General features: G+C 40.7%; 1 protein-coding gene across 1 annotated transcript in view; it reads right to left on the bottom strand.

The window, feature by feature from the left end:
• Positions 1-25,717, bottom strand: part of LOC124722617 (tubulin beta chain-like) — a 109,366-nt gene that overhangs the window by 5,024 nt on the left and 78,625 nt on the right. Inside the window, exons 6-8 of the mRNA XM_047247753.1 lie at positions 25,288-25,540; positions 19,113-19,262; positions 166-318 (exon numbers count right to left, since the gene is read on the bottom strand). Coding sequence (XP_047103709.1) covers positions 166-318; positions 19,113-19,262; positions 25,288-25,540 — 556 coding nt within the window. The remainder of the gene's footprint in view (positions 1-165; positions 319-19,112; positions 19,263-25,287; positions 25,541-25,717) is intronic.

Below are 25,717 nucleotides of genomic sequence, written 5' to 3'. Positions count from 1 at the left end.
TGAACATTAAAACTGCCAAAAGGTTTCTTCGTTTTGACTTAAGTGGCATTTAAGGCAGGAGTAACCAGGTAGCATGTAGGTGGCAGGGTAACTTTATTTAAGGTTATCAAAATCTGCTACATCGCCTCATTTCTTTTTTAGATTCACCAAACACCCGCTACTAACCTGGTACTGCTGGTACTCGCTGATCAAGTCGTCGATGTTGGAGGCTGCCTCTGCAAATTCCATCTCATCCATGCCTTCGCCTATGTACCAATGCAAGAAAGCCTTGCGTCGCAACATGGAAGCGAACTGCTCTGAAATACGCCGAAACAATTCCTGAAAAAAGTTCGTATTCTTATCAGAATTGCCGCAATTCACAAATGACACCAGAAATAACGGGATACCATGTCGCGCACAGTTGAGTACTTGACATAACCCAGAAACGAAAGAAGTCTACTGTGGAGTGCGTGCGAGTGACGATTATTGAAAATTACGCATCATTTATATCGGTTACACAGATCTATAGTATACTGTTCTGCGCCGGCCGGTGTGGCCGTGCGGTTCTAAGCGCGTCAGTTTGGAACCGCCTGACCGCTACGGTCACAGGTTCGAATCCTGCCTCGGGCATGGATGTGTGTGATGTCCTTAGGTTACTTAGGTTTAAGTAGTTCTAAGTTCTAGGGGACTGATGACCTCAGTAGTTAAGTCTCATAGTGCTCAGAGCCATTTTTATACTGTTCTGCTATCTTCTATGGTTGTGGCATCTGTTTCAGTAGCATGGATCATTACTTTTTCGTTTAGGTTGACGGCTCTCCACCGTAGCAACGTTCTTTTACCCGCAGTATGTTTTAATAGAGCAGCTAGAGACTTAAATTGTGAATTATTATTTGACAATGTTCTAAATTTCCCATACTTGAGATGTTCGTTATTCCATTTTCGAAAAGCACACAACTGGACTATAGTTATCTACTTAAAAATCTATCTTTGTACTGATTCTATGAATGCTATCAATGTGTAACTCAAAAAGCACGGAAAACTTCATGATATACAAGGTGATCTGGGATTCCTGTTAAAAGCTTCTAAGACTTTTAGAGGGGAGTGAGTACGTAACATTCTGACAGTTTCTGTTCAGATGTTTAACGTGTCCACTTCTCCTCGAGGAATTTAATTAGGAGTGACGCAGTACAATTGGAAAGGAAATATAGCTGAACATCCATTTATAATCCCAATTGTTTGTATTGACACTAACATTACGTTTTTATATTATTCTAAAACAAAAAAGAACTCAGCGTACTGTACGCACAGGACAGTACTGATGCATAACAGCGGCTCGATATGGCGGCCACAAACTTTGTTAAAAATAGTTTACTTAGGAAACCTGTTGTGGTACACCCTCGCCATCCCACATGCCATATCTTCAGTTTCTAGTGCAGCGACCAGAACTCATGAGAGCAGATCTTCCTCTGTCTCTACAGGGGTCTCTTAAATTATACTTTGCATGCGACTCAACAACTGGTAGTCCACATCATCCTGTCTACTCTATTGCATACCAGGAGAAGCAACTCAGACTTTCCCTCAGCAGACGTGGACGCCTTACACATGTAAACTGAAGCTGCCGTGAAAAGAAACGGTACGTTTCCGAACATGGGTTCCTATTCAAATTATTATGTTCTCGCTCCCGTCTACAAATCTTGGAAGTTTGTAAGGGGAATTTCGGAAACCCTGTATGTATTGTATTCCATTTTTAGAGTTGCGTATTACTTACATTAATAATATCAATTTAATATATGACAACATATACACATGGTGTGTGTAAATTGTGTCCGTAAGTGAATGACTGTTCCTGTCACCAACCCATTACAAGAAGCCCATATGAAAATGGGCCGAAAATGTCCGAATCCCGAGAGGAATTCCCGTTATGTAATGCACCTCAGACTTACATTTTTAATTGCATTCTTCGTTACAGGTGATCTCGTCATTTCTTTTTAGCTTGTCTTTTGTTGTTTTGCGTATGTTAGTAACATCCATCACGTCACAAGAGATTTATTTGGTGAGAGATAAGTGACATGCACTACATATACGGCCTTGCGGATGGAAATGCTGCGGCAGCACTTCAGCTTCATACTTAAAGGCATCTCAAGAGGCAGTTACCATGTGTAAATACATTTACATAGTGCTTTTGTGAGAAAGGCACATTGTAAAGAAGGGTTTGTAACATTGGCAGACCCCAAGACCTATGGAGCTGCGAGCTAGAACGCGTTCATATTTTGGACAAAAGCTAATATACTGACTGATCGAAGGCAAGGAGCATCACTATCTCCTGTGAACGCATCACTTTCAGTGGGTGAAAGGCTTAAATCCGGAAAACGTCCTTAGCAGAAGATGTTTGTCGACGCACGTCGCGGCAGTGTGCTGTGTTCGTGCATTGTCAGTTGTTGGCACTGATAAGGCTGCTTTACAAGTGATGGGATCTTCAGTTATCGTAGCAATCACGTCTGTGCGTACGAAAACCCTAATGCAGTACATGACAACGGTAGCGATTCAGCCTCAGCGTGTAGGATGGAACCAGACATGAGTGTGTTGGTAGTTCTTACTTCTTTCCGCATTATCTTACTGCATGAACTTAGCTACGTTTTCTCAGAAGTGCGGTGCTTCACACACTGAGTTGACAGAAGTCATGACATACCTCTTAACATGACGGACCACCTTTTGGCCAGTGTAGAATAGTGGCGAGGCGTGGCATGGACAAGGCACGTCGTTGGAAATCCCCTCAGAAATAAAAGCCATGCTGCCTTTGTAGCCGTCCGTAATTGCGAAAGTATTGCCGGCGTAGGATTTTGTGCACGAACGGATTTCTCGATTATGTCCCAAAAAATGTCTGATGAATGGCCAAATCATTCGATAGAACTGCCCAGAACGCTTTTCAAATCAGCCGCCAACAGTTGTGGCCTGGTGACATGGGCCATTGTCTTCCACGAAAATTCCGTCGTTGTTGGGAACAAGAAGGCCAGAAGAGGCGGGTGTGGGGGCCAAAAGGGAGAATTGGTCCAAAGTATAGTCAATTACCAAGGCAAAAACGTGCCAAATAAAGAGACTCCTATTAAGCTCCTGTTACGACAGGAAAAGAAGGGCCGCGAGTCTATTCTCGTACCACGCAGTGGTTCACGATGTCCCTCTTGCAGCGCCTGGTAGTGTAGTTTGTTCATCTCTGTAACGCTTTTGCGCTAAGTGAAATATTCTGTGACTAAACGCTCCGCTCTCTACTATTAGTCCTACCTGGTAGGTGTTCCAGAGTGAGGAGCTGTACTGAAGAGTCAATTGACGTAATGTTTTTTAAGCTACTTATTTCGTAGCTGTCGCCTTGAGACCCTTCCAATGAATCTGTCCGACATCTGCTATTTTACGTGGTTTTCCACGTAAGGTCGCTCTGGACGTTTACTCTTAGATATTTTACGGTTGATACGACTTCTAAAAATTTGTCATCAGTGGGGTATTTCCACGCTAGTTTATTTCTGCGATGTGTGAGCGGTATCTTACATTTATTTACGTTCTGGGTGAACTGCATTTCTCTGCACTATTCATCAATCCTCCAAGTTCTTTTGCAAATAGCTACTACCTTCTTGCATTACTACTTTCTTGTAGGAAACTATCACCTGCAAACAATGTTGTGGAGCTTCTGCCATTTTCTGCTGTCTCATCTAATATATTATTAAAAGCAATGGTTCTTTCATACTCTTAGCGTTCTGCTGAAATTGCTTTACATCTATTTTGTTAAATTAAGAGCAACGTGGTGTTCTCTCTGCAAGGAAGCCTTGAACGCAGTAGTAAATCTGGTACGATACTCGGGATACTCGATAAGCTCTTATTTTTTTTCTCTGGACGACAGTTCGGGACGGTGTCAAATGCCTTCCTGAAGTCTAGAAACAAGGCATAAACCTGAGCACTATGGATCTCATGGAACGACAGAGCGAGCAGAGTTTCACAAATCTCTTTGCGAAATTCATGTTGAGTTTTATGGCGATTTTCGTTCTTCAAAACGTCATAATACGAGAGCATGAACCATGTTTCATAATTCTATAACAAATTGACATCAGTGGTAGAGTCCTATAACTATGTACCGAGCGAGGTGGTGCAATTGTTAGCACACTGGACACTCATTCGGGAGGACGACTATTCAAAACCCACGTCCGGCCATCCAGATTTTGGTTTTCTGTGATTTCCCTAAATCGCTCCAAGCAAATGCCGGGATAGTTCCCTCGAAAAGGCACTGCCGATTTCCATCCCCGTCCTTGAGACAATCCGAGCTTGTGGTCAGTCTCTAATGAGGGACGTTAAACACAATCTTTCTTTCTTTCTTCCTTCCTTCCTTCCTTCCTTCCTTCCTGTAATTATGTCAATCTGTCTTAGGACCCTTCTTGAAAACGGAAATGACTATCGCTTTTTTACAATTGCTACGTACCGTTCGTTGCTCCAGCGACTTACGATGAAATGCTGCTTGTACTGGAAAGCACGTTCTTTCGCATCGTCTGTGTAGAATCTTACAGGTTTCACTTCTGGCCCAGATGCGTTTCCTTTATTAAACGATTGTAGATGCTATTCTGTTCCGCTGTCACGTATCTCAGTATCTGCCATTTTCATGTTCGTATGCCAACTCTAAGCTTTTCAGTAGTACACTTCAGATAGTGGAGCTATACCACGAAGCTGCAGTCCTTATGGAACAATTGGGAGGTAGCCTCGTGTTTGTAACTCAGACAACAGCTACCGTCAGCCTCCCATATACGTATTCGGCTTGGATGTGCAATTCGAATCGGTGCAGAAATACCATGAAGTATTGGGTACACATAGTAAATAGTAGTACGAAAGCCCTACTGTTAAAAGTTTGCATCGTTTAACGATTTTGGGAGTATCATCGATTATTAGAAAGTACAGTCTTAGACAATAAAACTGACCACCAGCCGGCCGCCACATCGACTAACCGAGTCGTTCACTTAAGGTGACCAATAAAACCGACCGCCTCTGACAAAGCTACGTCCGGCCATCTGTACAATATGGCAACGCTAAAAGATGCGGAAGTTTCAGGAGGAAGTGTTGTGTATTTAGGAGATACTCTGCGGTTGTGTTAGCCTGTGGGCTAGTCGCAATCATGCATTCTTAACCTGAAATCGCGTGTTCGTGTCCAACTGTCTTTTTTTTAAATACATTTCGGCCCTCGTATAAAGTTATATCTGATTGAACATTGAAGATAATTCGCATCACATTCTACCCACTTGTAATAACAAATACTTTCAGAAACAGTTACGCCCGACAGCTCGTGGTTGCGTCGCTATCAGTGCAACTTATGCTCGAGCGTTTCCTCGTGATGCAACAACAACCGGCCACCGGCCAGACGCCACCCGCCGCCTGAAATCGGCCGCCGCCCAGTTGAACGCGGCGCCACGCTGTCGGTGTATGTATCAACCGTCATTTTCGAATTTGGAGTTCTAGTTGTCATCTTGCAGTTAAGCATTGGATTTTGCACACTTCAAAATCATGAACTACCGTTAAGCATTGTAAAATTAGGTCGCAAGTGGAAAGAGGTGTAACATCTGCAACACAATACTTACTTTTGGTATAACAGAAGGGTGAATGTAGAAAAGGCAGCTCGAAAGATTTGAACTGTATGAGAAGCGAGTGCTTTTGGGAAATATACGCCAGAAAAAGTTATTCTTGTTTCAACAAAGATCTTTCTAGCATGATTGATTTTCCACATTAAGAAAGTCTTGACTACGGAAAGTGATGACTTACCATATAACCACCATACGACATTTGCATTCAACAGGCAATCTTCAGAAGTTTGGTGTAGGAATCCTGCACGCTCTAATTCGAAACAACTAAAATCAACGAAGTAACTATTAGTGCAGTTTTGCTTGAACATCATCACGTCGCTCATTGAGCATTCCTATGCAATACTGTTACTGGTGACGAGTTATGAAGCCTTTATCGTTAACTTCCTAACAAGAAATGAAAGGCTGAGCCCCCCAAAAGACGTAAACTCGAGAAAGGAGTAGTGTGAACATAATACTTTCCATCTGGTAGCTCCAAAAGTGCATTTTGCACTCCGAATTCTTCCCCAAGGGTGTGTCCATCACAGCTGGAATTTGTTGCCAACAATGGACACCTTTCGGTCGTAGTGTAAGAAAATCGACCGACAAAACTACATCACGTGTGTTAATGCATGATAACGCACTCTGTTGATCTTAGGAACAAACCGGCTGGGGTGGCCGAGTGGTTCTTGGCGCTACAGTCTGGAACCGCGCGACCGCTACGGTCCCCGGTTCGAATCCTGTCTCGGGCATTGATGTGTGTGATGTCCTTAGGTTAGTTAGGCTTAAGTTGTTCTAAGTTCTTGGGGACTGATGACCTCAGAAGTTAAGTCCCATAGAGCCATTTGAACCATTTTTAGGAACAAACCTATCCAGGAGATTGATAGGGAAGTCATCTCTCCGGCACTCGTCCCTCTGATTGTATACTCGTAAAATTTTACCTTTCCTGCTCTTGATCGATCAACCGTCAAGGCAGTTCATTTCTAGACGAAAATGCTCTTCAAACTACACTGGTTTAGTGAATATTTGGGGGGCGTTGTCTTACGGTTGTCTTATTGAGTTTCTCTCTCTGCTTGAAACTCTGGTACAAAAGAATGAAAAAATATGGCTTTCAGCAAGTGTCTAAACGCGAACGAAAGCAGCTTGCAACTGGTAGGCAAGCATGTTACCTCGGAGCTGATTTTTTCCTAAAGTGGGTAGACATCATTTTGAGTTTGAACTGTTGACAAATGTCAATCAGACGTATTCTGTTGGTTTCAGTGTTTCGATGTGTAGAATTTTTATCGATGATTTTTCTATAGGTTTTTGCTGTCGCCAATTGAGCGTTGAAGTCTCGCATTAGCGTTTTCACGTTCTTCTTGGTGAATTTTGCTCTCGGTTTTTTCGAGTGTGTTCCAGATTTTCGACATTTTAGGGGTTTTTCTTATTTTCGATGTTGGTGAGGGCATGCGCATTGAAGAATATATATTTTTTATTGGCGCTCTGGATGCGCATAGTGATAAGTCGACTGTTAATGGGTGTGATTTCTTTGACAGAGTTGATGACTGATCTGTGTATGAGAAATACCATGCCGAAGGTTTGTGAGCCTTTTGTTATCTTTTGCTGTGTTTTCCTCTTTATGATGTGATAGTTTCCGTAATGCCAAATTTCATTATCAGTTAGTCATGTTTCTTGAAGAGCAAGGCTGAGAATTTTTTGTCGGTCGAATTCTTATGTGAGATTATGTTTTCCTGCTTGGATCAGTGTATTGATATTTAGCGTTCCAATGAATGTTTTCTGCTTGCAGGGAAGTTTACCAGAGATCTCCGATATTCTCTGCAAATTGAATTTACTTGCACAGTTCATTTTTGCTTGTGTCGAAGCCTTTGAAACCAAATATTTTCAGCCAAGTTCATTGAGCTAACAGACGGTGACCAGAGTACCTGTGATTTTTCACTCAGACGTGTCTGGATTTTGGGTTCAACGGCGATTTCTTCAGTACCATCCATATCTGGGACGCTTTCTCCTATTCGCCACCTGGGGAGGCGCCTTTATTATTATTATTATTCTTCTTTCTTTTCTCAGACGTTATGTCTGGTCAAAAATGGAAAGTGACGCAGACCTTGATCAAGCGTGACTTCCTTTTAACTGTACGGTATATGTTACACTGCATTTAGGAACTTTCAGGTAACTGAATATGAATCAATAATTACACATTTCTGTAGTTGTATATATAAGTTTAGATGTAGATGTATTGCGTTGATGTACTGGTGGATAGTATGTGGTATGACTCCTATAGTTGATAGTATAATTGGTATAATGTCAACATTATCCTGATGCCACATGTCCTTGACTTCCTCAGCCAGTTGGATGTATTTTTCAATTTTTTCTCCTGATTTCTTCTGTATATTTGTTGTATTGTGTGTGGATATTTCGATTAGTTGTGTTAATTTCGTCTTTTTATTGGTGAGTATGATGTCAGGTTTGTTATGTGCTGCTGTTTTATCTGTTATAATGGTTATGTTCCAGTATAATTTGTATTCATCATTCTCCAGTACATTTTGTGGTGCATACTTGTATGTGGGAACATGTTGTTTTATTAGTTTATGTTGTATGGCAAGTTGTTGATGTATTATTTTTGGTACATTGTCATGTCTTCTGGGGTATTCTGTATTTGCTAGTATTGTACATCCGCTTGTGATGTGATCTACTGTTTCTATTTGTTGTTTGCAAAGTCTGCATTTAACTGTTGTGGTATTGGGATCTTTAATAATATGCTTGCTGTAATATCTGGTGTTTATTGTTTGATCCTGTATTGCAATCATGAATCCTTCCGTCTCACTGCATATATTGCCTTTTCTCAGCCATGTGTTGGATGCGTCTTTATCTATATGTGGCTGTGTTAGATGATACGGGTGCTTGCCATGTAGTGTTTTCTTTTTCCAAATTTACTTTCTTTGTATCTGTTGATGTTATGTGATCTAAAAGGTTGTAGAGGTGGTTATGAAATTGTAGTGGTGTAGTCAATGTATTTATATGAGTGATTGCTTTCTGTATTTTGCTAGTTTCTGCTCGTTCTATAAAGAATTTTCTTAAATTGTCTACCTGTCCATAATGTAGGTTTTTTATGTCGATAAATCCCCTTCCTCCTTCCTTTCTGCTTGATGTGAATCTATCTGTTGCTGAATGTATGTGATGTATTCTATATTTGTGGCATTGTGATCGTGTGAGTGTACTGAGTGCTTCTAGGTCTGTGTTAATCCATTTCGCTACTCCAAATGAGTGGGTCAATATTGGTATAGCATAGGTATTTATAGCTTTTGTCTTGTTTCTTGCTGTCAATTCTGTTTACAGTATTTTTGTTAGTCTTTGTCTATATTTTTCTTTTAGTTCTTCTTTAATATTTGTATTATCTATTCCTACTTTTTGTCTGTATCCTAGATATATATAGGCATCTGTTTTTTCCATCGCTTCTATGCAGTCACTGTGGTTATCCAATATATAATCATCTTGCTTAGTGTGTTTTCCCTTGACTATGCTATTTTTCTTACATTTGTCTGTTCCAAAAGCCATATTTATATCATTGCTGAATACTTCTGTTATCTTTAGTAACTGGTTGAGTTGTTGATTTGTTGCTGCCAGTAGTTTTAGATCATCCATGTATAGCAAATGTGTGATTTTGTGTGGGTATGTTCCAGTAATATTGTATCCATAATTTGTATTATTTAGCATGTTGGATAGTGGGTTCAGAGCAAGGCAGAACCAGAAAGGACTTAATGAGTCTCCTTGGTATATTCCACGCTTAATCTGTATTGGCTGTAATGTGATATTATTTGAATTTGTTTGGATATTAAGTGTGGTTTTCCAATTTTTCATTACTATGTTTAGGAACTGTATCAATTTAGGATCTACTTTGTATATTTCCAATATTTGTAGTAACCATGAGTGGGGTACACTATCAAAAGCTTTTTGGCAATCAATGTATGCATAGTGTAGCGACCTTTGTTTAGTTTTAGCTTGATATGTCACCTCTGCATCTATTATCAGTTGCTCTTTACATCCTCGTGCTCCTTTGCAACAGCCTTTTTGTTCTTCATTTATAATTTTGTTCTGTTGTATGTGTCATTAATTTCTGTGTAATGACTGAAGTTAATATTTTGTATATTGTTGGTAGGCATGTTATGCGGCGATATTTAGCTGGGTTTGCTGTGTCTGCTTGATCTTTAGGTTTCAGATAAGTTATTCCATGTGTAAGTGTATCAGGGAATGTGTATGGGCCTGCAATGTAACTTAAATAATTTAGTTAGATGTGAATGTGTTGAGGTGAACTACTTTAGCCAGAAATTTGCTATTTTATCTTTTCCAGGGGCTTTCCAATTGTGAGTAGAATTAATTGCTTGGGTGACTTCATGTTGCAAAATTATCACTTCACGCATTTGTGGTATCATCTTGTACGTGTCTGTTTCTACTTGTATCCACCATGCATGCCTGTTATGTTGTACCGGGTTTGACCATATGTTGTTCCAGAAGTGTTCCATGTCTGTTATGTTTGGTGGATTGTCTATTTTAATGTGTGTGTGTTACCTATTTTCTGGTAAAATTTCTTTTGGTTTGTGTTGAATGTTTGGTTTTGTTTCCTTCTATTTTCACTTTTTTGTATCTTGTAAGTCGTTTGGCCAATGCTTGTAATTTCTGCTTCTTTTCATCTAATTGCTCTATCGCTTCTTGTTGTGAGATTTTACCTAACCTTTTTCGTTTTTTCTGACATTTCATTTCTTATAAATTGTATTAGCTGTCCGATGTCTTTTCTCAGTTTTTCTATTCTGATCTGTAGCCTGTGTTGCCATGCTGGTTTTGCGGGCTGCTTCTGTGTGTTGGTTGGTTCTGATCTCTGCCTAGTGTGTATATTTAGTGTAGTGAGTGCTCCTATATAAACCAGTAGTTGTAACTCTTCCATAGTTGTGTTTTCATTTATTTTGTGTATGATTGTGTTGATAGTTTTTATTGTTGTTTTGACTTGTGGGTTATTTGGCGGTCTATGCAAGAATGGTCTAATGTCTGTATTTATGTCTTTGTATTCTATATATGTCAGCTGAAATTTTTCTTCTATATCTAACATGTGTGTCACTTTGTGTTCTATTTGTGCTTGTTCTGGTGGCTGTCTTAAGATTTCGTTTTCCTCTGACTGTTTAATTGATGCGTGTTGTTCTTCATTTGTTTGCTCTGGGATGTTTCAGCCCATTATTGTATCTTCTTCTTCTTCTTCTTCTTCTTCTTCTTCTTCTTCTTCTTCTTCTTCTTCTAGCACATTATTTTGTTCCAGTATTTGTTGTACTTGTTGTTTGATGTTTTCTAATTCTGACTGGGGTGTCCTGTTATTTTTTATTATTACACGGATCTGATCAGCTAGTCGTTGTTCTGTTAAAAATTTTAATTCCAGGTATCTGGTAATAAATGTTGTTTATACTTGTGATCTGTATCCAGTTGTGTTGGTTCCCAGGTTTGTTGCTTGGTAATAACAGAACATGAGGTGTCGATTAACTTCATCTGACCATCTCATCCTCTGTGTGTTTTCCTTCTAGGGTGGTTACAGGAAGCATATCCTGCAAAACAACTCTATTTGGATTTGAATCATTTTTCAGTTGGCTAGCAGTGTCGTTACCATTGTGGGCGGGCATAGGGTTTAAGCGTCGTCCCCGAACATGACTGCGCTTGTCCGAGGCTTCTTTAGTTCTGTCCTGAACCAACTAATCACACTAAAAGGGGGGTTAGTCCTGTTAGTGGTTTGTTCTTTTCGTCGCCTTTTACGACTGGCAGAACATACCGGAGGCCTATTCTTTTCCCGGGCCTCCACGGGAATTATTATTTCTTTCTTGTCTCAGACGTTATGTCTGGTTAAAAATGGAAGGTAACGCGGACCTTGATCAAGCGTGACTTCCTTTTAACTGTACAGTATATAATATTATTATTATTATTATTATTATTATTATTATTATTATTATTATTATTATTATTATTATTATTATTATTATTATTATTATTATTATTATTATTATTGTCATCAGCAAATTCAATATGGTGTGTCTTCCTACCACTGAAATAGATGTATATTGTTCGATTCAATATTTGCATCACATAAATATAGGTTATAATTACGTTACGTTGCTTCTAGTAGACATATTCCTCACTTTTTCTTAGACAGTTGCTACCTGTTACTCCACCAAAGGAATTTATGAGCGCAGCGTTGTTGAAATACAGACGTTCAAATTATCCCATTTCTGTAGTTTCAGTTCGATGCCAGATCGTTCTAATCGGATTCAGCCAGTCAGTCAGTCTTAATGTGGATTTCCGACTACGACTCTCATCACATGATTGATTCGATAAACCACATTCCTAATCGGACTATTGAATCTAGATTTCTTATCTATGACAGGGCCTGCATTCTTAAACACTATGGAAAATACAAATACAATGTGCTTATTACAAATACCTTATTTAAATATAAATATATGAAGTAACGAGATAACAGTTTATTTACAGGAGCAGAGCCCCCTCCATCAGAGCAGAGCAGAGCAGTGCAAGATTGATTTCAGGGCCAAGAGAGGATAAAGCTGTTGCTGTTTGTTCCACGGTCAACCCGATAGAGAATATGTGGACAGAGGTAACGAAGTCATTGCTATGTGGACCTACAAATGTACGCGACCTTTGGTCGAATATAAAAAACGTATGGTGGGAAGTAAACCATCACGCTACATTATCGAGGACCTTAATGGAATCAATGCCCTGACGCCTTCGAGAAATCTTACGTAATGATGGTGGTTGGGTTGGTTACTGAAGGTATATTCGTCCACAAAACCCATGTGGACAATTAACTGATAATCGGGCAAGCTTTGATTTGTCGCAGCTCTTTAGCGTACAAGTCCATTTACTTTCAGTCTCCTCCTCACAATTCTTACAATGCAAAGTAAATGAAAAATCTCACCCAGTGCCACCGTGATTTGTTTATGTTGACTGAGCGTGGACACTGCAGCAGACGCTTGGCCGTAAACATAAAGACATCACCTTGGCTCTGACTGCAGTGAGCGGACATCACTGCCCGCATGTTCTTATAGTAACCAGCGTGACAATTTACTCACAGATGCCATGGAGCAACTGGAACGGGTATCATGTCATTAGTCATCTGAATATTAACCAGTGAGGAAATCTCCACTATTTGGATCCAAAGAAAATAGGTACCTTCTCCCAAAGTAATGTGAGGTGATATCAAAATTATCCAATAAACGAAAATTAACTGCAGAGCTTTCATGCACGCAGTAGTAACACACAAGGAAAGATTATGTCTTGGAAGAGTATTTCATTTCCTCCTCCTCATATCAATGCCCTTGTTTTAGTATGAAGTGAGAAAATAAAAAACTGAAGTTTCTGAGAACATATAAGTCATTTCCTCTTCTCATACAATAGCTTTTGTTTTAGTATGAAGTGTTCTGAAGCATAGAATGGCACCAGAGTCTCATCGTAGACCCTATCGGAAACGCAAAAAGCAGGGAGCGCTCTAAACAGAATGAGCCTTATGTTACTGTGCTAATTACGATATGGAAAAAAATGCAACGAAGACGAGTTTCCCTAGAGCAGTGAAGATATTTGCACATGTCTGTATTCAGAAATACTTTACAGAATTCATGCGGCAGACAACAACTGTGAGTGCACTTCAGACTTCATTCTTAAGTAGTCAGGAGACGGACGGAAACGCCAAACTAACGTCGCTTTCCTAGTCATATTCACTCCAAAATGAGGTGTTATTAAGGTAGTTGAGTGTTCTAGGAATCACACTTTGATAATTCCCATATGAGTACTGAGATAGCTAAAAGATACCGTTACTGTGAAACCATCGGGAACTACATTAATATCAAACTGCAACAACTTGAGACAATACGTGGACTCTTACTTCTCTGGGTAATCTCTTACTGTTATTTAGGATTCTCTCTGTCCTACGCGTAATACAAATGGAACTTCACATACACGAGGCCCTTTACGCTATTCTTGACGAACATCAGCGACTTGTAATCACTACGAGTAACAACTGAATGATAATGGTCTGGGTTGCAGTGGATGTATGGTGTTACTGCTTACAGTAACGTTAATGGTGGCGTCGTCGCTTCTATTTATTGGGCATCAGCTTGAGTAATCTGATTTAACGAACGTAGTACTCCATTCACAGGCTGCTAATGATACAGTACGACTACAGAGATAATCGTGCAGGTACTACATTAATTCTACAGTAAATTGCTTGACAAATATTACCATCAGCTATGGAACTGAAATGACTATGTTGCACTTGGTTAAGTGATCAGCTGCATCCTGCTTCGACTGTTCGTAAATGCTTGTATTCTTACCATTCATTACTTGACTAAATATGCGCTACAATAATGGATGCCGTTGAAGTCCCGTTACATTGATGGCATGACATGTTCGCAAATCACAGTATTGCCCCAAAAAACAATTTCATCTTAAATATCGAAGGACAGACCTCCACACAGTCACAGGGCGTTGAAATACACCAGCGGCGGCAGATGAAAACGCGTGATCGCAAGGGGTTCGAACCTGGATCTCCTGCTGACTAGGCAGAAGCGCTGGCCATTGCACTATCGGGACACAACGTCCAAGATGCCTGCAGGAACTATCTATACACTCTCCTCGTCTGATGAAAATTCTCATCTTTGCCGCATACCACATACGCGGTACCCTCCCTCTCCCACCCCCCCACCCCCCAATCCATCAATTATTCCATTCGCCTGCAGCTACTCTGTATTCCGGCGAGGTTTCGGATGACGACGTGCGTCTAGCACTGAAAACTTTCGAGGTTCCGTCGAGACCTGAATAATTATAAAGTATGTTTCAGGAGAATAGTAAATATTGTAGGACGTGGTAGTACAGATGAATCGCAGAAAAATGCCATACAACATGTGTCCAATATTTGAGTACATACAGCTGGGGTCAATGCATTTTCGTTTCATTTGTTGGTCCTTACAAGACCCCGTTGGCTACAATTCCTTGAAAATGAGATTCCAGCATTATTGGAAGAGGTTCCTTTTGCTGCAAGTATGCTTATGTTCCTCCAGCATGACGGGGCTCCTGCACATTCTAGTCGTCAGGTGACAATCCAACCCTAACATTTTCCGGAAGATGGATCAGTAGATATGGCCACTTTCCTTGGCTACTGAGGCCCCCAGACCTTATTTCTTTTGATTTTTGCCTGTGGGGATGGTTAAAAGGTGAAATCTACAAAGTAAAAGTTAACTCAAGAGCCGATTTGATCGTTCGGATTAAGAATAGTGCAGCCCTCATAAAAGAACGCAAAGACGACCTCAGAAGAGCTACACTTGGTGCTATCAAGAGAAGTCAAAACTGGATTGAAGTTGGGGGAGAATTTTTTGAAAATAAACTTTGAACGTCCTCAATTGCCTTTGCTTTGAGTTTTTTAGGGTTACGTACTAACAGCTGTATCTCTGTACTCAATAAAGGTGGACCCATTTGTATGGAATTCTTTTATGCAATTCGTCTATACCACCACCTGCTAAAATATCTACTATTCCTCCTGAAAAACCCTGCATATGAAAATATGTGTGGTGTCCGTTCTTTCGGACATGTCACAAAGGACACACACACACACACACACACACACACACACACACACACACACACACACACACACACACACACACACACCTTCAAAAATGTTTGGCGACTCAGTGATAATGACTGACTGGAGCTGCATTAACCTACTCATTTCACTAGATATATTTGAAATTTTCTGAACCATTCATGTTTAATATGTGACAGCGACAGGGTCTCTCCGTTTACTTTGTGGGAAACCTGCTTCTTTCTGTCCTAGCCTATACTACAGCAGTGAATGATTGGTAACATTCTTGATACCACACTGGAAGTGCTACTGCAACTGTAGCCAAATATTCCAATCCCGCTGGAAAAGTGTGTTTCAAGTTAGATGGTTTTGCCTCTCCTCTCATGTCATTGAAAACGATCACAACGAAATTAAGCATAGGAATCGTACAAAACCCTTGAGTTCATATTGTGGTGCTGTGCAGATGAAAAAAGTTTTTCACAATTATCAGATGACAGATGGAGTTTGTCAGATTCCACTAATTATGACTGCATTATTAATTGTTGGTTCACAGGCGCTTTCCTGCTGCTTATTGCAACCTGTTTTTTTAATGTTAGAGCTGGAAGATAAACATCAGATTTTCGCTATATGGAATATTCGAATTTACCTTAAGTCTTCACGTTTCGAGCAACGGGAGAATATACGCCAGAAAAGCTGACAAGAAGCAGCCAGGTCATGCCTGTCTTCTGGCAGATGTGCCACTGACAGTGATCTCAATAACAATATTATATAGCAAAGATACGTTGTCAACTCAAACAATGGAGAAGCTCCAAAATTGTGAGTCGCGTCTGGTGATTACGCTTTCAAGGTTTCGGTCCGATTAAGACAGTAAAACACAAATAATCGTCGCAGTTATTTATTTATGACGTTTCCTTTGCATTCAGTGCTTCGATGTATTATAGGTAATTCCACTCCAGCCCCTAAACCTAGCTACAGAAATGCGAATAAGACTCATTGAAATATTATGAGTATATTCCGGCCCTTGCGAGCCACAACTTTAAGACGGAGCTATAGCCACTTCCGATGTCATTCTCAGAACGCATCAGCTGGTATCCTTCCTGAGAGTATAACTGAAACTTGGCAACAACGCAGAATATGTTTGGCAACTCTGTGACAGACTAGTTACTTCCGTGATGGCACAGCACTACCTCGCTAAATACACTTGATATTATGCTGTCGTTTCAATTGAATCATGTGATTTTCTCTTGAGAAGTGATGTAAGGATATCAGTTAATGCTTTTGAGTCCACGAAAGTCGTTGGAAACGGGAAGTACAACTACTCTCGTCTCAAATGTTGCGACTTATGTCATAGCGGCTACTGTGCCGATAAGTAACTCACAGACGGTGCACCTTTTCGCTAGCTCCGAGGTAACGTGCTTGTCTGCCGATTACAAGCTGTTTTCGTTCGCCTTTCGAGTCTCACTGAAAGCCGCACTTTTAATTCTTTTGTGGCAGAGCTACAAGCAGGCAGATAGAAACTCATTAAGGAAATCTTAAGAACGCTAGAGAAAATTCGTCTTGCTACTTTCAGAGCCCCTTAGTGTCAGAACGAAAACCTTATGGTACTGAAAAATTCGTAATACCACTCTTATTTTCTGCCGACATATTTTTTTGTTGCTGTGAAAACATAATTCTACCTATGATCCGCCGCATTTTCATAATATTTGAGTATGATACAAGACATGAAGTAAATAGAGACCTTTTCGAGATCAAAAGTCGGTAATATCCTATTAATTTGTGTTAAAATTAGCACAGTCGTCTTACAGGCATGTAATGCTTTATGAAGGTAGACTGCCGTCGTGATGTTTCCGTAGTAAGTTGAATTTAATTTGTATTAGTGAAGTGAATATTTACTTTCTCTTTGATGATTACAGTTGTCTTCAATAAAGTAATGGAAAACGCAGTTATATCAGCAACAGTATATCCTTTCACAGTATATCAACGCTGAAGTTGTTTCCAAATTCTACGTCTGTAGAAACCTACTGGTTCTAACAAAGTTATTAAACCAGTGTAATTTAAAGAGCATTTTCGTCTAGAAATGAATTGCCTTGACGGTTGATCGATGAAGAGCGGGAAAGGTAAAATTTTACGAGTATACGATGAGAGGGACAAGTGCCTGAGAGATGACTTCCCCATCGATACAAGTTCCTGAGAAATGACTTCCCTATCAATCTCCTGGATAGTTTTCTGTCTCAAATTAACAGAGTGCGTTATCATGCATTAGCACATGCGGTTATGTTTTGTCAGTCGATTTTCTTACACTGCGATCGAAAGGTGTCAATTGTTGGCAACAAATTCCAGCTATGATGGACACACCCTTGGGGAAGAATTCGTAGAGCAAACTGCACTTTTGGAGCTACCAGATGGAAAGTATTATGTTCACACTACTCTCTTCCCGAATTTACGTCTTTTGGGAGCTCAGCTTTTCATTTCTTGTTAGGAAGTTAACGATAAAGGCTTCATAACTCGTCACCAGTAACAGTATTGCAATGAGCGACCTGATGATGTTGAAGCAACACTGCAGTAATAGTTACTTCGTTGATTTCAGTTGTTTCGAATTAGAGCGTGCAGGATTCCTACACCAAACTTCTGAAGATTGCCTGTTGAATGCAAATTTCGTATGGTGGTTATATGGTAAGTCATCACTTTCCGTAGTCAAGTCTTTCTTAATGTGGAAAATCAATCATGCTAGAAAGATCTTTGTTGAAACAAGAATATCTTTCTGGCGCATATTTCCCAAAAGCATTCGCTCCACATACAGTTCAAATCTTTCGAGCTACCTGTTCTGCATTCACCCCTCTGTTATACCTAAAGTAAGTATTGTGTTGCAGATGTTACACCTCTTTCCACTTGCGACCTAATTTTACAATGTTTAACGGTAGTTCATGATTTTGAAGTGTGCAAAATCCGATGCTTAACTGCAAGATGACAACTAGAACTCCAAATTCGAAAATGACGGTTGATACATACACCGACAGCGTGGCGCCGCGTTCAACTGGGCGGCGGCCGATTTCAGGCGGCGGGTGGCGTCTGGCCGGTGGCCGGTTGCTGATGCATCGCGAGGAAACGTTCGAGCATAGGCTGCATTGATAGCGACGCAACCACGAGCTGTCCTGCGTAATTGTTTCTGAAAGAATTTTTTATTACAAGTGGGCAGAATGTGATGCGAGTTATCTTCGATATTCATAACTTTAGACGACTAAGTTTAGAATGCACGACGATTACCACTAGCCCACGGGCTAACGCAACCGCAGAGTATCTCGTAAGTACACAACACTTGTTCCTGAAACTTCCGCATCTTAAAGCGTTGCCATATTGTGCAGATGGCCGGACTTAGCATTGTCAGAGGCGGTCAGTTTTATTGGCCACCTGAAGTGAACGACTCGGACTTGGTCTCTGTGGCGGCCGGTCGACCGGCCGTCAGTTCTTTTTGTCTATGACTGTACGTGTTAAAAACGTGGAATTGCTATAACCAGAAAATGACTAGATCCCGGTGGAGAGCATTATCTATTTGGTTTCTTCTGCCGACGTCCATACCCGTTGCCATACAAACTACTGTTACTGCGGGATTACCGGTATTATGAGGCCCTGCATGTACCGAAACAATATCTGACGTTCCGAGCACATTGCTGACTCGTTCGTACGCATCGAGCCTATGAGATTTTACTATCAGAGGTATTCCAGTGTTAATAAAGTATGCGAGTAAAGTGGTCGAGCGGTTATATGACTTACATGAAGCTGCCGTCCGCCACGTTGCAGTGCGCTATAAGCGAATGGATTTCGCACTTCGTTAACAATATTTGCACTCTTTTTATTTAATATGGACCACATTGTGAGTATTGGTTTTCAGCGTGCTTTGGACTCACCGTTTTAGTTCTTTATTTTTTTACCTGTATGGCTGTTGTGTTGCCGATGAACGTAGAGGACATGCTGAGGCCCTTGGGCGGAATGTCGCACACGGCCGTCTTCACGTTGTTAGGGATCCACTCTGCGAAGCAGTTGCTGTTCTTGTTCTGCATGCTCAGCATCTGCTCGTCCACCTGTAAACAATTTCGGGTGCTTTCACTGGGACAACAGCGTATGTTCTACATAAACTTGTGTTAATAGTGTCAATTTGGCAGAATAACAAGTCCATTATAATACTGACAAGACCACCTTGGAAGATGGTCTTCGATTTCCTTCTTAAGTATACAATTTTGAGATCCGATAGGTTACCAGTTTCGTTATTTTTAAGACGTTGGTTATGGTCTGGCTATCAGCAAATTTTACGTACTCTCAATAAAATTCTGAATTATTAAATGGAGATGTTTGTTAATAAATATCGAATTATAATTTTCGAATAAATTTTTTAAAAATCGCCTGAAAATGCTATGTCAGAATAAACTAAAATTTTGCCCAAAAAATGCGAAGTAGCAAATAGAAAAAATATTTCTAGACTGGAAAGTAGAGACTTTTTTGATTGAACTCCAAGACAGTTCGCAAATATTTATCTAATTTTGTTTCATACGTCAGTTGTTTGATGTGCACTAGAATATATGTGGGAGATATCTGAGCATTTACGTGTGCGCATCCTGTGTCGGGTTGTATGTCGCAAGTACAAATTACTGTCACTCGTGCTGTGGTTATCTGTACACGGTAAATGCCTCTTAACAGTTCACCTTGATGTAATACGTCCATGCTGTATCAGCATATGCCCTAATACCTAATGAAAATGGAAGACAACAGGCTTTGAACAGCTTATGTACTGAAAAATGCATCGATGATATTACGTTGACGAAAGTACAACCAGTACAGCAAGCCATAGTTACAAAAGCAATTATTTAAAGCTGAATAGAAACAGTGGTTGAAGGTATCCTCTGAGATAATTTAGGCTATCGAGAGAAATTTGGAAGTTCGTAGCGCTATACTTGCCGACTTTCTTGAACGATAGGTTGAAGAAAGGCGAATCTACGTTTATGGCATTTGTTGATTTACAATGTTGACTGGAATAAACTTTTTTAAATTATGAAGGCAGCTCAGTTGAAAGATAGGAAGTGAAATGTCATTATTAACTTGCACAGAAATCAGGCTGCAGTTGCTGAGAGAGAGAGAGAGAGAGAGAGAGAGAGAGAGAGAGAGAGAGAGAGAGAGAGAGAGGTAGTCTATTCACAATATTTAATGCGCACATTGAGCAAGTAGAGGAAATCAAGGAGAATTTTGAAGAGGCAATTAAAGTTGAAGGAGAAGAAATGGAAACAGATTTTCTAATGAGCCTGTAATTTTGTCAATTAAGGCTAGCGACTGAACGGCAGTTTGAACAGAATGCATAGTGCCTAGAAAGGGTAATTATAATATGATCATCAATAAAAGTGAAACAAAGGAGGTGGTATAACATTTAACGAAGTGACGTTGAGGGAATAGGATTAAAAAATGGGGTTTGCTATTTTGGCAGCTAAGTAACTGATGATGGTTGAATTATAGATCATATAAAATACGAAATGGCTGTAGCAAGGAAAGCATTTCGGAAAGAAATTTGTCTACACCTAAAACCAATTTCAAAATTAGAAATTATTTTCCCTTTCCAGAAGATATTTGACGTGAGTTCAACCTGTAAAGGAAGTGACGTGTAAAGAACACAGCTTGTTAACATGTTGACTGCCGCTCTCTCATCAACGTTTCTTTCTTTTAGGCAAGTTAACTCTTAAATTTAGTTTCCCCCAATTTGATTAATTGCATTATTAGTTACTCGATCTACCCATATAATCTTCAGCATTCTTCTGTAGCGCCACATTCAGTACATTGACTGCCAAGAGGCCATTGGTGGGCGCGCTGTTAGCGGCCCTGGCGCGCCAAGTGTGGCCTTGTGGCAGTCAGCGTGTTTAATGTGGTGCAACAGAAGAATGCTGAAGATTATATGGGTAGATCAAGTAACCAATAATGTACACTAATCAAATCGGGGGAAACTAAATTTCTTGCTTGACTAAAAGAATCGGTTGATGGGACAAATAGTAATGCATCAACAAATTTTTAGTTTGATGCAGGAGGGGAAAAAAAGGAGTGTAGAAGCTGTAGCGGAAGACCACGGAATAAATAAAACTGCAGATTCAAACTGATGTGGATTGCAGTAGTTATGCAGATAAGATATACTTGCAGGGGTTAGTCTAGCATGAAGAGATGCATCATACCTGTATATGCAGTTTCTACAAAATATTTTCGATTTAGCACTTTACAAATTCTTCTAAGATTCACTCACCATGTCATTCACACTGTCTTTGCCTATAGTACTTGAGGTAGTTATAGCGCCTATTTTTACATCCAAAACACGACCATATACATTTGTTTGGTTGTCGGCTCATATGAAAGACATTTTGTGGTAGCTCTATACATGCATAGTATTAGGGGTACAGGTGTCCCATGCACTTTGAAACTTTGACATTTGAATGACACTAAGTGGAAGCCGATTTTCAGTACTCCAGGTAAAGACAGTAGAAGTTCGCTGATCGTACTTGGCCGGTGGTCTACTGTCTTCTTTGCTAGTATTGCAAGAGTTCAGACCCCTGGCTCCGACGAATCCTTCATCCTCATGCAGCGGGGGACGTTAGACAGTGGTTCGCCAGGAGTGGGAGGTAAGTTCTGTTGGCCAAACCGCTCCAGTGAATTAGCTATGTGATAGGAATAAACGTGATTAAGATCTAATCACAATTATCGTTAGTAAGTAACAGCTGAGAAAGGTAGAGGTAAGACAGACTAACCATACGAGCGATGATTTAAACAATAATATACTTGTCTCAATCAGACCACATACTGGGACATTCGCCGTATGACCGGATTGCTGTTCTTTGAATATTTTACAATTAGTGAAATGCACTTCGCAATCGCGTTTGGGATAGACACATGCTTCTGGGACAGCTAGACATTAGAGATGGATTGGTAGATCTGCCTTTGTTACTTATTAACGAGGATAGAACTTTGATATAAGCTTAGAAACTCTTTACTTTTAGGTGTTGGTTTTAGCCTTTTGGTTCCGCATTTACCCGAGTCACCAGTTACGTAAGCAAATCATTATCAACAGAAACACAGCAAAAATGAAATATTTGCGCATCGTGCAACACTCGTTGGTAATTTTTCACTGGACTACGAAGGCCCCTGCCACACTTGTTTAATCTGTGTATGAGTAACGCAGTTTTATGTTCAGTGGAATCCATATCGCCCTGTGTCAATCCGTTCCTACAGAGACCAAAACAGTTTTAATGAGCCAGTAGCTGTTGTCTGCCAAGATTGCTGAAATGCTATTCTAAGTAGCAGCATCACGTTAAGAGCAGTAGATGATAGGGGAACGACGTCTCTCTCACCATCCTGGGAGATCTGGGAGATTAGTTTTCACATTAGCTGAGTTTGGGGGCTGGGGGTGGGGGGGGGGGGAAGGTTTAGAGAAATCCATTAACTCGGCGATAGACAGCAATTTTTTCGATTTACTATCTATATCACGAAAACTCTGTGCAGCATCTAACATATCATTGTGGAAAATCACATTAGGAACGCTTCGTGCTGTTTACGATTATGACGATACAGCATTTTTGTTCATTTCAGTTTAAACTGGAACGATGGTTGTGGACAATGTTGACTTCAAATTATGTTTATAGAATGTCCGGAAGCTATTTCAGCCTTTCGTCATTTGTAGTGGAACACAGAAACGCAACGACATTATACATATAGAATTTCATCAATTAATTCACATGGCCTCACGCAAATGGCAGCTACAATATGAAACGACACATTACTGACACGTACATGCCTCCGCATATGTCATTTTAAGAGCATCACATGTACACATGTTCTATGGCCCATCTTCATTGGTGGATTTCACAGCTGTGAAAATGTGCCCACATTAAGCGAAAACGGGACTAGGTCCATTACTGGCAGGTTTGTTGGCAGTTGTGAATACATGAACTAATCTGACACGTTATTACTGGCGTCCTCAGTTTTGCTACGTCATACCACTTCAAACTATCACTTCCTTTCCTTAAATCTCATTAAGATTTAGAACACTACACTGCGTTGATTTGTTACCTTGATGACTATATCGAATGTAATCTTGGTAGCTTGTAATATGACGATGGAAATGATACAATGTTCTTCGTAAGTACCTCTGTTTCAGAAGACGACACTGCAAAAACTACACAACATACAGAAAAATTTAAAGACGGCAAGTCTTTCGGTCCTGCCTTTCTTCCGCTTTAATTGTTCATTCAAGAAGACACATACATTTAAGGTACTTTCATTAGGTTAGGAAGGCTCTATGGTCAATGAGGCTAGTAAAGAGAGTTGTCTGTGATTGTAACCCTGAATTAAATGTTAGCTAGATGCGTGAAGTTGTTAGAGCTGATGGAACTGAGCGCTTGCTTTGTCGGAAGCCATGGCTGTGGCAGATGAGTTTTACTGATTCCACTTCGGAGAACACAATGGGTCTTGAGAATAGGTATCGACAGAGTGAAGGGCGACTGGTCAGCACAGCGGAAGCAGAGGCAGAGGACATGGCTTAAGGCACTGGAGAGGTGATGGGTGGTCCACTGCCTACGGCAAGCGGTGAGCCCAGAGCGCGCCACAGCGTATTGTTCCATAGGCCAGAGGCAGAACTCTTGACGACTGCTTTCGCCGAGCTGCAAAAAGCCGATGCACTGACAATTTCTCTTGGCCAAGGATATGTTCATTCCATCGTTTCTGCAGGGATCCTCATGTTTCCACAGGATGTCCCTGCAAGACCGTTATCAGCTGGACATGTGAAAACATGTCCCCGAAATATCCGAAATTGGGCGGCTCTGCTGTACGCCTGACGCTGTGTCTCTCGGAGGGCTGTTGCGTTTTTCCGATGCCACTGTTTCCCGTGCACGCAAAATAGGTGTGTCTACGGACACCGGTCGTGACGTCAGGAAACTTTACAGTGAACTCATGTTCGATGCCTCGAGATATGCTAGCATGGGGATATAGTTTTTCCCCAGCTTTTGGAAGAAGGCTGTACAGTACAAGGGGTGATGTGTAATTGGTGCAAGAGACCACTACCATTTTCGATTGGTGGTTCTTAACGCTTTGGCACATAATTCACACGTCGTGTTCGTGGACTTGCATAACGTTTGAGAAAGTGGTGACTCAGTTTTCTGTCGTGGACGAGATTAGCAGAATTCCTTCGGGTGCCGTGGAGCAGAGAAGTGTAATCTTGTGTCATGTTGGAGGTAAGTGTATTTGAGCTTTGACCAATGAGTCTGGGCGCGAAGTTGATCCGAACGAGGATATGGACGTCAATCGTTGAACACGATGCAGAGCCATGCTGGCCACTGAATTCGAAATTTCTCCATGTGCTTGATGAGCATTTCGGAGCACCAGCACAAGGAATCTTCAGAGTGAATTTCCCTCACTGCACCACACGTTCACAGCAGCTGCAGTCGCTGTCTGATTTAAGCGTGGTAGTTTGCTCCATTCAACAGTTAACGATCATTGTCAATTGTATTACTTACAGCCAGATCGTACTACACATTTTAGAAGGCAGAAGTATGATCAATTTGCCACACTCTGCTCAGCTCTGAATTTTACAGCAGTACAGACTATTTTATGAATAAGAGCATAAATGTTAGTTGACATGTTCTGTTGAGCTATGTTCCAGAAACCGGAACTGCCAATTTTGTAAGTAATTTAGAAAGTTAATGCTGACAGTGAGATCTTTTTAAGTTTGTGAATGAACTCCACCCATGGAAAATTGACCAGTCGAGGGAATATACGATTGACTTCTATAGTAGGGAGCTAGTAATTGCGCCAAGGGAATCCGACAGAGGTGTACGTAAAAATGCCTTCAAACATAAGCACTCGCGTACACATGCCTTAACAGATAAGTACCAATGCAAAACGCGACGAGATGGTCGACGAAAACAACAGCAGCAGCGTGTTTCACCTGTTTCTCAAAACAATCAAAGGCTGAAAGATGTTTTCTGTTATCAACATGTCTGTTTAAATTTGGTATTTGTCTCAACTTTAAATTTGTTATTTGTCTCAACTTTTTAGGTTTACATACACTTAGAAGAGCCCGTAACTTACCTCCTTTACGGACATGCGACCGCGGAAGATCGCGGCAACGGTGAGGTATCGCCCGTGCTTTGGATCACAGGCGGCCATCATGTTCTTGGCGTCAAACATTTGCTGTGTGAGCTCCGACACGGTGAGCGCTCGGTATTGCTGTGAACCGCGTGATGTAAGCGGAGCGAAGCCCGGCATGAAGAAGTGCAGACGCGGGAAAGGAACCATGTTCACAGCAAGCTTACGCAGGTCTGCATTCAGCTGCCCAGGGAACCTGTACAAGTGACAACGATGTATCATTTTCCTATTTGTTGGCATACCATCATTCTACTGTTTATATACTTTTAGTAGACCAACGTTATATGTGATACCTGTTTGTCATACGCTCTGTGAAATGGTATCACTAGCAGAATCTTAAGAGGCAGCTCTGTAACCCGTTAGTCGTCTTTTG

The sequence above is a fragment of the Schistocerca piceifrons genome, chromosome X, assembly GCF_021461385.2.
Source record: "Schistocerca piceifrons isolate TAMUIC-IGC-003096 chromosome X, iqSchPice1.1, whole genome shotgun sequence".
Lineage (NCBI taxonomy): Eukaryota > Metazoa > Arthropoda > Insecta > Orthoptera > Acrididae > Schistocerca > Schistocerca piceifrons.
The sequence above is the reverse complement of the archived record's forward strand: the minus strand, read 5'-3'. Positions and strand labels throughout refer to the sequence as shown.